At 34.6% G+C, this 17377-nt stretch overlaps 2 protein-coding genes across 2 annotated transcripts; both read right to left on the bottom strand.

The window, feature by feature from the left end:
* Window positions 1–7267: 7267 nt before the first annotated feature.
* LOC144428247 (putative methyltransferase DDB_G0268948) lies at window positions 7268–7663 on the bottom strand. Its single transcript, XM_078117205.1, has one exon. It carries the CDS (start codon window positions 7661–7663, stop codon window positions 7268–7270), a length of 396 nt encoding a protein of 131 aa, XP_077973331.1.
* A 6034-nt stretch (window positions 7664–13697) lies between these two features.
* LOC144428246 (uncharacterized) lies at window positions 13698–14570 on the bottom strand. The gene has a single exon (XM_078117204.1). It carries the CDS (start codon window positions 14568–14570, stop codon window positions 13698–13700), a length of 873 nt encoding a protein of 290 aa, XP_077973330.1.
* Window positions 14571–17377: the final 2807 nt, after the last annotated feature.

The following is a 17377-nucleotide window of genomic DNA, read 5'->3' as shown; positions in this document are numbered from 1 at the left end:
TGAAGTTATTAGCGCCACAAACCATATAACAACAACAACAAAAAGACTACGATGAACGACGTCCGAGTTTTATGTAATTGCGCCATTTGTAAAAAAAATCATGTTAGGTGAATTCAAAGCATTAAAGAAATGCTTAACATGATAAGATGCAACACTCTATGAGTGTCTCAAAAATGTCTTGTCCCACGTGTCACACTTGTTCCAATTGTTTCCATTATATCGTTATTATGAATTACTTTTGGCCAAAAAACGTTTATCCTGAGAAATTTTGCATCCGCGGAAATTTTCGTCAGCGATTAGTTTTATCAAAAATCATGCTTTGGCTTTAGATACAACCTTATTCCCCTTTGATCCTGGATATGGCCCAACAATCACAGGAAATGGTTACAAAAACCCCGCCATTTGGATCGGACTTGATGATAGAACGTACTTTTTCGTTGTATCAAATAAATTTAATACCTGGCTGATTAGCGTTATTGTAAATACTATTATTGGAAAAAATTATTATTGTAATACTGTTATTTTATCATCGTAAACAATACAAATGGAACCTATTCGTTAACTCTATACAAATGAAATGTTTTGTCTTTGCCAATTTGTATATTTGTACAGAAAATCGGCGGTTGCCAATCTTTGACGGCCCTGTCACATACATACCGCCTCCTGCGTGCATAAGGGTGGCATAAAAAATATATTCTCTTGAACACATTTCTATCAATATAATCGGGGATTTTTGTTAACTACCGATTTGAGATTAGTTCACATCAAACATTTTTAATAATAGTCTTCTATTGTCTCAGTCGGAGGATATCGATATTTGGGCACACTGGCGTAATTCATCAAATTCCAATTTCATAATCTTTAAAGATCACAACAATATTAATATAAAAATCTAGTTAAAATATATTTCAAGCGTTGTACGTAGTTTGAAACAGTGGTCGCAGTCTTCGGAAAGCAGTGCAATGTCATATCGTTAGATGGACCATGCAATAGGACCATGATATTTGCTTATCTTAAATTTGGATACGGTAAGATAAAACGATATAAGTTTACGCAAAATAATATTCAACAGAGAATATTTATCGTTAATCAATATCTAACATTAGAATTCGTTTGCGTTATATAGTTGAGTTGGACTTGTATCCCCTATACTTATCAACGACGTGTGTATTACCCGATTAAAACTCGGTCTGAGATAGAAATGCAGTCCCAACATTTCTATATCGGAAATAACAACAAAAGTTTCAACTCAAATAACTGCAAAAGCGAGAAAAAAAGTGCGAACCGCTCACATCTACGAAAAATTCCAAATTGCATAATTATATTTTCCATGACGAATTTTTCTGAAGTATCCCCACAGTACTTTTTACAGATTTTTCTATTGCGATTCTGCTTTCTCCAAGTTGAAATCATCTAGATTGAACGTTTCATTCGATATCAAATAGTTCAACATTGCCTGAGTCAAAAAATAACCAATTGATTATTGAACGACATTGTTTAATTAATTATTGTTTCTGTTTGGAATATCCTTTTTGGGTAATAATCAGGCGTCAGTTTAGCTGTAAAACCCTTTTACTTTAGACCTGCAAATCTGCCCAAGATAAGTACAATGTACATAAGTACATGTATTCATTTTAAAATTATTTGATTATGTGAGTAATAAATCACCACATAATCTGGGGTGTCCCAGAAATGTTGTGTGTCACTTGTCTCGTGGGACAAGTGGGGCGGGCCCATGGGATACGTGGGACAAGCAGGACATGTGGGTCACGTCATTTTCGTGGTGTGGAACAATTGAGACGCGACATTTTCAAGACACCGACACTTTGTTATTTTTATACATTATATTATTTTTATTTTAACCAAAATATTGGAAACATTCTAAGAATTGTCATACTATGAAATGTTACTACTGAATTATCATGATCGTAGCACTCGTTGCAAGTTCAGAAGAAGAACGATGACTTCATTATCACCTTTATTCTCTAAGCTCCACGTTTTCTTCATATTTTTAGTGCTCTGATGCAAAGGATCGGAATCATGTTGCATTCCCATCCATTTTGAAAACTCATTGCGGTCAGGAATACTCTAAATGGAATTTCTCAACTTATCCAATGACATTGTGATGGTACCAACCAAGTCATCTATTCTAGACTTTTTTACGCCTAATATTTTTCGGAAAACGTTTGTAAACCGCTCACAAACCTCATAAAACAAGCATTAAAACACAAAAGAATTGCATTGGGATCGGTAATTGGCTCGGAAACTTTTTTTTATAGAGCCTTGTATTTTTTTTACAAACATCCCATCTATCATTACAATTAATCCAACGTTATTGGAATTTCTGATCTAATAAATAAGATTCTCATTTCGTGCCAAACTCCCAAATTAATCAGTTTAGAGATTTCATGTCCATCTTTCGGCATAGCCATTTCCCCAAACTGCCTAATTAATCAGTTTAAAGATTTTAGGCCCATCTTTTGACATAGCTGATCTCATCTGGGTCGATATACCGAAGATATATATATTTAAATATTGTATATATTAGTGAATTAGTAGGACAAACCGCATCGCAAGTCATTTATCTAAATAAAATTTGGGATTATTGTTGAAATGGGTTATAACACCGCAATGTAACTTAAAATCGGTTTCGATTACTTGCATCTTGAATCATATAGTCATCATCTAAAAGTGCGTTGTGTGGCGAAACTTCTATTGAGATTAGTTGAATATTTCCATCTAATCATTTTAACATGCATGCTTGGATTAATATTGGAAAATCCGTTGTTTTGAAATTTTGAACTAATATAAGAGGACCACACTCCCGTGTTATTGAACACACGTTAACACAGAGTATTTCCGATCTGAACTCCTTCAGGGGTCAATAAAGCCCACAATGTATTGTATTGCCAAATGTTGTTATATTGTAAAGTTTCATAATCGAATTGATCCAAATAACAGATATATTGAAAATGCACTTCAAACCTTAACGTAAGCATATATATGTGATGAAACTAAATTTCTAACTAACAAAGAACGACAAGGACAAGCAACACTGAGCGAGGGAAAATATATCATGAAGGAAATTAATTAGAACAAAGACCTTGTTTCAGGCAAATAACATGCACTATTAACAATATATGGTGGAAATATTGAAATACACAGTAACTATCTTTATGTACTAGCTACAACATTTACAATTTAAAGTAATTTTACCAAATTCATATAGATTACAAAATTATTACATAAATCTATGATGAGCATTGTGTAAACCATAAAATTTATTACCAATCACTAAACATCATACAATATCTCATTATATAATCAGTCATAATTGATCATCTGTCTGCTGAACTTTAAAATCTTTAAATGAAGTTTGTATTTCCCCAAAATAGCAATTAACAGGAATATTCACAAAACTGTAAATAAACTACAGAATAACACTAAACAGAACCATCTTGACCACCTGATTACACAATGCCCTCACGTTAATGATGTGGTCATTATCATAGCCGAATAGAGGATAAGCACGAAATTTCAACGAGAAGTATTTTGAAACAATATACTTATTTAAAAAAAAAACTATTTTGTACCTTAGATTTGTTTTCGTGTTTTATATATAGTTTAGACTAGAGTAATATGTTATTACCGCGATGAATATCAAATGTAATGCCCCGCTTATTTGTATTTAATCTGTGACAAGAGGCTCTCTCTCTCTCTCTCTCTTTGTCTACCTATCTTCTCTTTTATATAGGTCCAAATGCTAAATGAATTCATATTTGTCAGAAAACAGCATGCATTTAACGAATATAGTTTCAGATGAAATCTGAAAAATCAATTACAAACTTATTTTCATAATCAAAAGACATATATTATATATGTTGAAATCACTCCTAATTCAAAATCACAGATACAATTGAGTGTGCAGACAAAAATACGTGTACAGACAACACATTATATTTTCCCGTTTCGTGCAAAACTGATGCGGTTTTTATAGGGAAAATCATGTTTAAAAATAAGTCGAAATTTCACAAAAAAGATGTAAAATATTTCATTAATTTTCCAGAGGTACAGAAATTTTTTTTGTAAGGAGAACTTCGACAACGGAATATTGCCTGATAATTTCACCAATATCGGCCTTTACCTGAAATAAAGCATGGAGGATATTTGACATAGCATTTGCCACATGTAAACGAATTGAAATAGTTGTTGAAAAGCCAAAGGATAGTTAGTCGGAAATATAATGGTAATGGGTTTGGCCAAGCACCTGGATAATGTGATGAATTCGAAATCAAGATACAATCGAAAACTATCTACAATATTAAGAAATGTCAACAAACTTGATTAGTTAAAGATAAAAAATACGTAAACAATAAAATCTAATTCAAAATAATACATTTGATAATATAATTAAACAGTCTGTAAGTAGTAAGTACTCTATGTTCTGATGGCATTGTCAAAGATACAATAAAAGATTGTTATGCAGCTTAATTCTGTATAAATTTTTGATGATAATCAAAAACGATTTGAAAAGTGTAATTTATTGTTTACCTGTATTCATTTTGATTCGTATTCTACCGGCGTCTGTACGTTTTTTTATGTGTTTGTGGTAGTTCATCCAAAATTTATAAAGTTATCTTGTTCAATTTTCGTTCTTGCTGAAACCTAGTACAAAGAACGATAATTTCAGGATTACGCTAATGTCGCTATCAGCATAGTTTTCCAAACCTAAATTTTCTTCATTTGTTTTAGGGCCTCATCCAAAGGATCCGATATATGATGTATTTTCATCCATTCCAAAAACTCGTTGTGTTCAGGAATAGCAATGAAGCATTCTCGCAATTCTTCCAAATATAACGTGACAGTACCAACCAAGCCGTCATATCTAAATTTTTTTACTCCTGATATTTTTTTGTAACGTTTGTGAACCGTAAGGAAAGAGTGAGTTTTGAACCAATCTTCCGACATCTTGAAATATTGAGAGAACGCGAGCATTCCAGAATCTGACTGATGGACCTCCCTTTGTGCCAACACAATATCTGCGATGTCGTAGCCATAAAGTATTGCGCAACCCGTAGATTTCATAACTCTTTTACACTCCGAAACGAATTTGTCCACATCCATGTATTGAATCGCAAATGAGCATGTTACCAGATCTACAGTATTGTCCAAAGCTGGCATTTTTCTTTCATCTCCAACTATGTATTGAATGTTATCATAATCATATTTTTTACTTGCCAATTTATTTTTTTCTTTACTAATATCGAAACCGATTATTTCAGTGACTTGTTTAGCAAACATGGCAATTTGACAACCGATTTGGATATGAGAAATGAATTGTAACAATCGGAAAGTAGATGTAATAAAATATCATGACATGAGCATCATTCACCGGTAAGCCAATACATATGCTTACGCAACATAAGGCATACAACTACTGGTGCGCATGGTTCTTGATAAATGTACAATAGGTACCAATCTATGATGTCATAATACCCCACAACAGCTGGTCGTTGAAAACATGAAAATGGGGTGGCTGAAAATCCCTCTTCAGGGAATTATATTTTGACCAGTACGAATAAACTGTCCATAAACTAATTAAATTAACGCTTAATGAAAAATATAAGACATAAAACTGTCGGTGCGCGTAGTTTCCGATAAATGTACAATAGGCACCAATCTATGATATCATAATACCCACATCAGCTGATTGTTGATAATACGAAAAATGTGATGGCTGAAAATCTCTTTTCGGTGAGCTATGTTTTGCCTATTCGCAATAAAGTGTCCACATACTAATCAAAATAACGCTTGATGGAAAATATGAGACATAAAACTGCCGGTACACGCAGTTTTTGATAAATGTACAATGGGCGCTAATTTATGGTATCATAATACCTCACAACAGCTGATAGTTGAAAACATAGGAAATGTCTGTCTGAAAATCTCTCTTCAGTGAACAGTTATTACTTCATAACTAACGACATAATGGGCCAAAAATCAATGGGCTTTTGGTCCGAGATTATGATGAATGCACATGCAAAATTTGGAGCAGATTCAATTTCGCTTTCGTGAGATATCGCGTGCATCTAACAGACATACACACAGACAGACAGACAATTACCTATCAACATACTTACCGATTAAAATCGAAGTAATAATCACAACATAAATCTAACAAAACGATTTATAAGTCCACTCTGTGTAGAATAGATTTATTTTTCTCAATTTCCAGCTCATGTACATGTTTCCAATATCGAAAAAATCCTTAAATAGTTTAGTGATAATTCCGGAAAATCCTGGTCTCGAGATATCAAAGCCAGTCCCAAAACCTAGTACAATTACATGAACCTCACTATTAATTTTAAGTAAATTTTATTCCGTGCTCGTCACAAAAAAAGTTCCTTTCTGACACATTCTGAAAACATTTATATATAATAACATGACAGTTGGCTAAAATCAATTTTGAAATATATACACAAAATCACTATGATGGATGATGTCCAAGTCATAATGTGACTGTGGCATTGGTAGCAAACTCATGTTAATTGAATTAGATGCTCCACAGAAGTGCATGTACCAATATGGAGGTAACGAATTATTTGATCGCCTATATACATCAAGTTATATAAAAAGACTCAAACCTATGGGCAGCAGATATATTCATTTGGCTAACATAGAAAGTTCTCGAACTCGTAATAAAACTGAAATAAGTCAAATCGGAATAAAATTATGACCTAACCCTAACCTGATACATATATAATTTCCATATAAAGAAAAATTGTATTTCATAATCATTGCACTAAGTTGACTTCGAAAATCGAAGCATGAAATAGGATAACTTCAGATGAACGATGATGTTACTATCAGCTTTCATTTTCAAACCCCCCGTTTCTTTCATTTCGTTTATGCTTTCATCTAACGGATCGAATTCATGATGCATTTCCATCCATTTTGAAAACTCATTGTACTCAGGAATACCCAAAATGTATTTTTTCAACTGATCCAGTGACAATGTGAGGGTGCCAACCAAGTCTTCATTCCTGCTCTTTGTTACACCTGATATTTTTGGAAAAACGTTTGGTAACCGCGAACAAATCTCATAAATCGCCGGAGAATGGGTTTTAAACCAGTCTTCTGCTTGCTTATGGTATTTTGCAAAAGCTGGCATTCCAGAATCACATCTATGGATTTCGCTTTGCACCAAATTGATGTCAGCAAAGTCAAAGCCGGTAATAATTGCACACCCCGTAGGTTTCAAAACTCTTTAACATTCTTCTACAAAAGTTGAAATATCCATGTAATGAATAGAAAACATGCTCCATATTAGATCTACCGTGTTGTCAATAGCCGGCATTTTGGTCTCATCTCCAACGATGTATTGAATTTTGTCACAAACATTTTTCTTGTTTGCCAAATTTATTTGTTCTTTGCTTTTATCAAATCCAATAATCTCTTTGAAATGTTCAGCAAACATTGGGGTATTACCACCGCTACCACACCCCGCGTCCAGCATCAGGTCATAACGTCGATCGCGTGTCTGGTTCGGGTCGAGTTGAACTAAACAATCAATTGCATACTTTCTTATAATATCAGAATATTCGATCATGCCCTTCTCAAATTTCTTAACGTTATCCTGTTTTTCATATAATCGGGCATCCATTTGAGACTGCCGAGTAAGATATTTTTGACAATTTAGCTATGCTATGCAATAAAACATATATAATTAAGATAAATATTTTTTGGAACACATTGTAATGACAAAGAAAGTGCAGTAATAGTAATCCCTCCCAAGGCCCAGATGTTCACTAAGCGTGCCAAATGAACAAGAATGACAACGTTGTTCGGACAGCGAAAGCGATAAAAATAGGCCTGCTTAGAATACTCATCTTTTTGAATCAGCTGGTTTCATTATGCAAGAAACTTATCGATAAGTATTTGGCCATAAACACCAAAAACGGGTTTTGAGTGCTCAAAAAAAAAATCAATTAAATTAAAAACAATTATACATTAACAAGTAAAATGCCTGTTTTTGGCCAAAATCAAATAATTTACTTTTCGAATGCTCTGAAAAAAATATTTCTGAATATAAATTATATTCCATATTGGGTCATGTACCATAAGATAACTCAATATTTCACAACACATGACGCATCATCTTAATAGTTCTAGTCACACAGTGGATAAATGCTGTCGAACTGTGTCCAACAAAGCATCTCCCATTGAACCCCGCGTTCCACTGTTCCCCATAAGCACCAAATGTTTTTAAAAGAAGATGGAGGTACATCCACTCGACCAGGTTATGAATACGGTATTCATTTCACAGTGGACTAAAGACAAAAATGCCAGACAGTGATTTGACTTGTTGGAAAGGCTGAAGTAAAGAAAAAATAAAGACAAAGATGGTGAAATGTTATTTTTGAACCCCCAAAACCAATTTCATATAATAGCCAGCGTCTTTCTACACAGTCGCTGTCCGTTTGCGGGGACGTCGTAACACTCGTAACTCATCGAAAGACCGAGCCAGAGGTCAAATGCGTGACTGATAGAGGGTATTGAATGAACGCATATTTTCCACTGTGTCCCATGTCCCACCGTGACCACCTCTCTATATGGGCCAAAATATTTCATTAATTCGAAACGGCGCGTCTGTTACTGTTTTAAAGCTGTTTGCATCAATAAACGCAAGGCCTGCACTAAGCTAACATACATGGTGTCGATATAGTTTTAAAAACTTTAAAATGCAAAGAGAATCTATCGATACCATATATTGTTTTGGACTTCACAGATGTATTAAATGAAGTAAAAATACTTCTAATAAAACAATTACTGATTAAAACATCAAACCAGGTTAAGATATATTGAGAACTGACTCCGTAACAAAAATTGAAATTAAAAAGGAACTTTATGGACACCGTGTATATAACTATTGAATTGTATTTCGCTGGTATAAATTGTACGATTAAATTAGTAAAAAGTGGTATTATTCCGATCAGATACAAAACTTACCAAAACATTTATAATAATTGCAGTATTTCGATAACGACTAGGCCTTATTCCAAATATTACGATAGGTTAGTTACTTACAAAGTCTTGATTCATCTAAATAAAGTTGATCATCCACTAATTTCAAAATAAAGAATATAAGCCAGTTCTTCATTAACTGACTAGACCAGAAGCATTTTGACACACAGCAATATAGTGTCTCACTGATATATAAATATCTGAATCTCATATTATTGATCCGGCACTCATATATATCCGGCAAGAGAACAATCAGGAAAACGATCATACGTTGCGGATTACAAAATATTTATTTGATTCATACCATAATTATTTCTTTCGTCCTAACGCCTTCGATATGTCAGTATGCACGGAAACTGGCAGTTACATCTCAGTTTCGTAGTTGCTTCTGTTATTACTGTATTATTAATCTGGATGCCTAATCACGGCTCTTCATATTTCGTTATGTTTCTTTTCAAATAGTTGTTTATCCATATGAAAAGTCTTCTGTGCTCTAAAACGTTTCTCAACCTCTGCGTCGCGCCAAAAATTTTTGGGTCACTTCTCATTTAACAAAATCTAAATCTAAGCTATTTTTTATTTCGTATTTGCTATAGTTGAGTGTTGTTCGATAGTAGTTTTATGTGAGAAGTATTACAGCATGACATTTTGACAGCAGCTATTTTCTTTAAGTAAAGCCCGACCACGGTTGTAGAAAATTGCTGTTGAAGATAATAAAGTTGATGAAATTGAAATAAATTTAAAATGTTGGGTAGATCAGTGGTTCTCGACCTTTTTTCCGTCGTGCCTTATTTTTATTGCACAAAAATTCCATGGCCTATTGAATTTCATCCGCCAGAGTAAAACTACGAGAAAAGCGAATAGTTCCTTCCGCAATATAGACACTTTCACGATGATATTTAGAATGTAAATTTCCACTCTGCTGCAATCAAAATTTACATACAGTGACACAAATGAAACTAAATTTATAAATAACTATTGTAGTCTTCAATAGGTCATTAAGTTTGTGGCCGACCTGAAACTTTTTTTTGTGACCCGGCAGTGAGCCGTGGCCCATTAGTTGAAAACCAATGCTCTATAGATTGTCTGAAAGATAAGATTTAAAATAAATAAATAAAGGAAAATACGCGCTTACCTCGACGTTTTTCACGTTTAGAGTTTGTTGTACTTGCTGACGAAGGATGCGGAAAAAATGAAACAGAATTAGAAAAAAGTTTTTTGTGGGTTTGGAATTTAAGTATTTACATATGGTTCGAATGTTGTACGACGTAATCAGATATTGTAAATCGTCCTACTGGGCAAGACCTGAAGTATGGAGACATTGTGGCGACCCCTGGGTTTATTAAGTCATTCACAAGACACAATAAAAGTCGAGAATACGTTTATGACGTCATAGATCTGGGGGAAACCCGGCGTGCCAACAGTCTTAGCATCTTTTGAGGTCGATATATTTCATGTTACTTTAAATGTCACTAACGGCTTTTAAAAGGACAATTTAGGAAACTAAACAAATCGTTTCTATCACATATTTGTATATTATAGTGATGCCGAATAAAAATAATTTGCTCCAAACATTTTTATCAAATTTTTATTTTCTGCCCACTACAATAGAAAGATAGCGAGTTATTACTCTTTGGAATGAAGTTACATACAGAGACTGAAATAACGTTTTAATTAGTGATAGATTAATAGTGTTTTTGGCATAAATAGCAGAAAACATATGGCGTCACATCAAAGTGGAAATCTAGCTATGTTCACTACTGAATGACTTTCGCGATCGATAACTCGTGTCTGATTTGAATTCAGATAGTCAGTCTTATTTCGCTGGAAAGGGGGATGTAAAGCTCTATCCATAATAATAGACAAGTAGTAATAATATCTATATTCTGTTTACTATGGCTGACGTTAATTAAAATTCTCCAACAACATTTTTTTAAATTCTGTTTCAACATCCACCTCGGCAGAAAGAAAAGCAATCATCGCTTTTTAGCAACCTCACGCGGAAAAAGACCTAAAATCCATTTCAGGGATACTTGATTGGTAATTCTAGCACGTTTAAACGGGTAGAAAAATGTTTTTATGAAAAGTCCCCAAATTTTTAATCCTCTCGCAAAATCCTGATCCAATTACGACGCACACAATTGGCTTTAATTTGAAACAGGAAGCAGAATCCAGTTTAAAAAGAAGTCGAAAATTCATACGCCTAAAAATTAAATTTTATTTAATGCAAAATTTTTTTATTAATTTTCCACCTTTAAAATTCTGCTTTTTTGCAAGGAGAATTTGGAAAAGAATTTGGAGAATTCAGAAACTATGTACAATTATAAGGAATTTTTATACTAGTAAGTAAGTACATACGTAAGTTTAAGTACGCAAGTGCGTAATTACGAAAGTACGGATGTAGGGAGGTAAGGAAGTACGAAGGTAAGCAAGTGAGGAAGGAAGGAAATAAGTAAGGAAATAGGTAAGAGAATAAGTGAGGAAGAATGTAAGTAAGTTTTCCCTCTTCTGGTGGCTTGGTAAGAGATACATTAAAAGATTGTTATGCAGCTCAATTCTGTATAGATTTTCAATAATGACCTCAAATCAAGGAATAAAAATTAAAAACTTTGCGATCGATAACTCGTGTCTAGTTTGGATTCAGATTGTCAGTCTTATTTCGTTGGAAAGGGGATGTAAAGTTCTATACACGATAATAGACAAGTAGTTTATATCTTTATTCTGTTTACTATGGCTGACGTTGATTGAAATTCTCCAACAACATTATTTTGAATTTTGTTTCAACAGCCACCTCGGTAGAGAGAAAAGCAATCATCGCTCTATAGCAGGGGTCATCAAACTACGGCCCGCGGGCCGGATCCGGCCCGCGGCGTCATTTTATCCGGCCCGCAATAACACGCAAAAATGGCTAAATTTTTTTCCTAGGAAGATTTCCCCGAGCATCGTCTTCCTTGTTTATTTCGTAACATTGACCAATCAGCAAGATGCAAAAAAACGTGACGTAATAAAGAGCCTCTTCGCATCTCAACTCAGATAACTTTTGTCATCCTCACAGATTTCCAGTCGTGGTTGTAAACAATACTTCGTTTTTGCGACTTTGCGAATTTTCAAAAGCGTCGAAAGCTGAGAAATGTATGCGCTAATGAAAAAAATCAAATACCAGATATGTTGTTTATTTTATCTAAATTATGTCAAAATTTCATGGAATTCCAAGCTACAGCAGGCAGTCCGTAGTCGTTTTTAGCAGTAGCCGTATTCCAACACGGCGTAACAGTACTTAGAAGACGTGAAGCGTACATTATTTTGGCGCGAAATAGCCGATTTTGTAACATTCCTAATTCATGACAGCAACGTTTTGATAACAGCTAAACTCAGGATAGTCGTCTAGATATAGAAATCTTGTATATTTGTTTTCCTAGGATGTTTTTGATCTATATACATTTCCGGGATACTTGATTGGTAATTCTAGCACGTTTAAACGGGGAGAAAAAATGTTTTCATGAAAAGTTTCAGAAGTCCCAAGATTTCCAATTCTGTCGCAAGCAAAATCCTAATCCACTTACGACGCACTCAATTGGCTTTAATTTGGAACAAGAAGCTATCTCCTCCCTCTCCATCTATCAATCTATCTTCACTTCTCATATGGACCAAATGCTAAATGAATTTCTTATTTGTCTGAAAACATAACTCATATTATGAATGTAGTTCTACCTGAAACCTGAAAAATCCCTTACAAACCTATTTTTATAACTCAATGACATATATGTGTTAAAATCACAAAATCACTTCCCATTTATAATCACAATTGAGTGTGCAAACGAAAATAGGTGTTCTTACAACACATTATTATTTCATGTTTTGTGCGAAACTTGCTTGCTTTCATATGCAAAATCCAGTTTAATTAAAAAGAAGTCGAAAATTCATACGCATAAAAAATTAATTTTATGTAATGCAAAATTTTATTTAATAATTTCCCACCGTTATATATCTGCTTTTTAGCAAGGAGAATTTGGAAAAGTTTGACAACGAAACATTGCTTGGTTAATTTTACCTATGTATCCCCGATATAAAGAGTGAAGGATATTTGCCATAGCATTTGCCACATGTAAAAGAATTGAAATTGTTGATAAAAAGGCATAAAAGATAATAGTTAGCCGGAAATATAATGGTAATGGATTTGGCCAAGCAACTAGATAATGTGTTGAATTCAGAAACTATGTACAATTATAAGAAAGTTGGTTAGATAAAGACAAAATTATTATATTTTTTCTCAAGATAACAATTGCGTGAATAATAGAATTTATTCCAAATTACTTGATATTATCTATCTCGGTGAACATCTACTATATGCTGGTGGGATTCATAATACTGTACTTTTTATGGCAATGACCATTTTGTTCCGAATAAAATATTTATCTTAATTATATCTATTGTATTGAACCAAAGCAAAATTGTAAAAATATTTTGCACGGCTGTCTTAAAAGATTGTTATGCAGCTTAATTATATATGATTTTCAATAATGAAAAAGTGTCATTTATGATTTAGATATCTTTATTTTGATTCGTTTTCCACCAGCTTCTGAATTTTCATTTGAAAAGCATTATTATGAAAACGATTTCATCTTTGTTCTAGTGTACACAAAGTATAACTTATATCATCCAAATTTATAAATTTATTCTGTTAAATTGTCGTTCTTGCTGAAACAGAGTACAAAGAATGATAATTTCAGGATTACGCTAATGTCGCGATCGGCATGGTTTTCCAATCTCCACATTTTCTTCATTTGTTTTATGGCATCATCCAAAGGATCCGATATATGATGTATTTTCATCCAATTTAAAAACTCGTTGTGTTCCGGAATAGCAATGAAGTATTTTCGCAATTCTTCCAAGGATAATGTGACAGTACCAACCAAGCCGTCATTTCTAAATTTTTGTACTCCTGATAATTTTTTGTAAACGTTTGTGAACCGTAAAGAAAGTTCATATTGTCCCGGAGCGTGAATTTTGAACCAATCGTCTGACATCTTGATATATTGGCAGAACGCGAGCATTCCAGAATCGGACTGATGGACCCCACTTGGTGCTAAGACAATATCTGCGATGTCATAGCCATAAAGTATTGCGCAACCCGTACATTTCATAACTCTTTTACATTCTGAAACGAATTTGTCCACATCCATGTATTGAATCGCAAATGAGCAAGTTACCAGATCTACAGTATTGTCCAAAGCTGGCATTTTGCTTTCATCTCCAACTATATATTGTATGTTGTCATAAACATTTTTCTTACTTGCCATATTTATTTGTTCTTTACTAATGTCGAAACCGACTATTTCAATAAAATGTTTGGCAAACATGGCGATTTGACAACCATTTCCACACCCCGCGTCTAACATTAAATCGTAACGTTCAATATGTTTTCGACGTGAGTCAAGTTGAATCAGGTAATTCATTATATATTCTCTTATAATTTCTGGATTCTTGAATATGCCTTCCTCAAATTTCTTGACGGCGTCTTGTTTTTGATATAGTTTTGCTTCCATTTTAAGATATATATGGAATATCATGGGCAAGCGCTCTATGCTCTATGTAATTTTCCAAATAACTAAGAACGACGGCGTTGCTGAAGCGGAAAAATTGACAAAACTAGGAATGTCCTTTCAAAATATTCTCACCTCTCGCAAAAGTAGACTCTCCGCATTCAAATTAATGCATCTGCCAGAGAAGATAAATTGGAGCCGAAGATCAAAACCCTAAACTTCTGTTCCACGCCACTAGTTACAGTTATATGCATAAAAATGCTCTATATTCATAGTTGCCTTTAACGCTGACACGGACAAACAACGGCTGCGGGCTAAATCTAGTAATTAAATCTGGCGCGCATGGGTTGCCACAGACAAACAAAAATTTATGTTTTCTCGCTCACTCGCTTCTTCGGCGTGCTTTTCCACCACTTTTTCGCCTCTCGCGCTTGTCTTGTGCGGTCACGCACAGGTTCCAATTTCAATTAAATGTCAGTGATAAATGGCAGTGATTCGGCCATTGTCATTCATTATCGGCCTTAGACCAAGTCACGAAATACACCATAAGTTATAGATTGGAACACCATGGATCCAAAAAATGACTATAACGAACGATGTCCAAGTATTATGTAATTGAGGCATTTGTAACAATGTTATGTCAGGTGAATTCAAAGCATTAAAGAAACGCTTAACATGGTGAAATGCAACACTTTATTATTTATATTTTAAGTGAGAAAAAAAATTCCTATCATGCTGTGGAGAGTTGCCACTGAATTCTCATGATCGTGACATCAAGTTCATTTCGAAAACCGAAGCGCGAAAATAATAACTTCTGAAGAACGATGAATTCATTATCATCCTTCTTTTCTAAACTCCAAATTCTTTTCATTTCTATAATGCTATATTGCATGATTCATTTCCATCCATTATGAAAACTCATTGCACTCATGAACACTCCAAATGTAAATTTTTTATCCACCTTGAATTGCACTAGCCAGAATATATATCGAATTCAAATTTATCAAGAGGCTAGAGTAGACAGAACGATCATGACAACCAAAAATAAAGTATCTCATGTCATTGATTCGAATTGATCAAAGGCGCAAAAGACCGCTGAAGTTATTAGCGCCATAAAACATATAACAACAACAACAACAAAAAGACTATGATGAACGACGTTCAAGTTTTATGTAACTGAGCCATTTGTAAAAATTCCTGAGTGAATTCAATGCATAAAAGAAATGCTTAACATGATAGGATGCAACACTCTATGAGTGTCTCAAAAATGTCGTGTCACACTTGTTCCAATTGTTTTCATTATATGGCTATTATTGGAGTACTTTTGGCCAAAAAAACCTTATCCTGAAAAATTTTGAATCCGCGGAAATTTTCGTCAGCGATTAGTTTTATCAAAAATCATGCTTTGACTTTAGATATAACCTTTATTCACCTTTGATCCTGGATATGGCCCAACAATCACAGGAAATGGTTACAAAGATCATTTGGATCGAACTTGATGATAGAACGTACTTTCGTTGTATCAAATAAATTTATTACCTGGCTGATTAGCGTTGATAAAATACCAGTGGCGGCGCGTGGTCATTTTGACAACCGGGGCAAGCTACTGCGGGACCAAGTCACCCCCATCTACGGGGACAGGATGAGCGCTGTAAGTTCTCCCATCATTTTATGAGTATAAAAACCATTCCATCGGTAACAACCAATCGGCAAAAGCGACAATTTTTAACAATAAGAAAGTGTCTTTAAAACCGGTCCAAGTCAAGGGATTAATAAATATAGACATAGTTTATTTTGAAACCTCTTTCAAAAGGAAAGGCAATATTTAACCAGATAAATACAATGACATATTAACAGAAACTTCGGGACTGCTTGAACATATATGCAACACGCCGCGGTTTCTTGGAAGCAAAATGCTCAATAACGCGCTGATTAAAGTCATGCATCCCAGAAATAACGTCTTTGTGAATGGATGAAACAGCCAAGGAATTTAATCTATCTTGCTTCATTGTGTTTCTGAGATACGTTTTAATACGCTTCAGCGTGCTGAATGTTCGCTCTGCGTCGGCGGAAGAAATAGGCGTCGTCAAAATGATGTCCAGAAATTTTGCAGACGCCGCAAAGGTAGTTACTAGAGTGTTATCTATGAGGAACCCATAGAGCGCGCAAGTTGATGTGATGTTCAAAAAAGTTTGATTGGTGTATATACATCGCAATTCATTTTCCAATTTACCCACGTTTATCATGGGGTAAAATTTGGAGACAGTAGCCAACAAATGGATGAGAAATTGACGTGCAAATTTTGAAAAATTTTTGGGGTTTATCAAAGAGAACGCGGCAAGGTGTTCAGTGCGCAGACGATCGCCTATTTGATTCACCAGAATGTCACAGCATTCCTTTGCAGACAAAATCAAACGCTGCGTTGTTTGCCCGCGGCGTAAAGAAGCACTCCATGTGTCGTCGTATTTTATTGTTTCCCGAATACGAGATACAGCATCGCAGCAGTCTAAAATACACGACTGCACAGACGCTCCATCCATTAGCCTTGACTGCAATGCGCCGTATAATACATCCACGTGATAGAATATTGTGGAGAAAAAAGCGAGAAAAAATGAAAACTCACCATCTCTAGCAGACGCTTTAGACCTGCCGCCTCCCTCACAGAGCGTTCGTCCCAAACCGGAGAGCTCTGAATGCCATTGAAACACTCAATGAGCTCAGACCTAATTTCGGACACGACCTGCACCACGCGTGATTGGAAGTTCCAACGTGTTGGTACACAAGCTGGGAGACGGCGGCTACATATCTGG

This window comes from Styela clava, chromosome 10 (genome assembly GCF_964204865.1).
Source record: "Styela clava chromosome 10, kaStyClav1.hap1.2, whole genome shotgun sequence".
Taxonomy (NCBI): domain Eukaryota; kingdom Metazoa; phylum Chordata; class Ascidiacea; order Stolidobranchia; family Styelidae; genus Styela; species Styela clava.
Note: the sequence above shows the minus strand (reverse complement) of the source record. Positions and strands in the feature narration are given on the sequence as shown.

Excerpts from the sequence above, each read along its gene's own strand:
- LOC144428247 (XM_078117205.1), bottom strand. The coding sequence starts at position 7,663 with ATGGATGCCCGATTATATGAAAAACAGGATAACGTTAAGAAATTTGAG.
- LOC144428246 (XM_078117204.1), bottom strand. The coding sequence starts at position 14,570 with ATGGAAGCAAAACTATATCAAAAACAAGACGCCGTCAAGAAATTTGAG.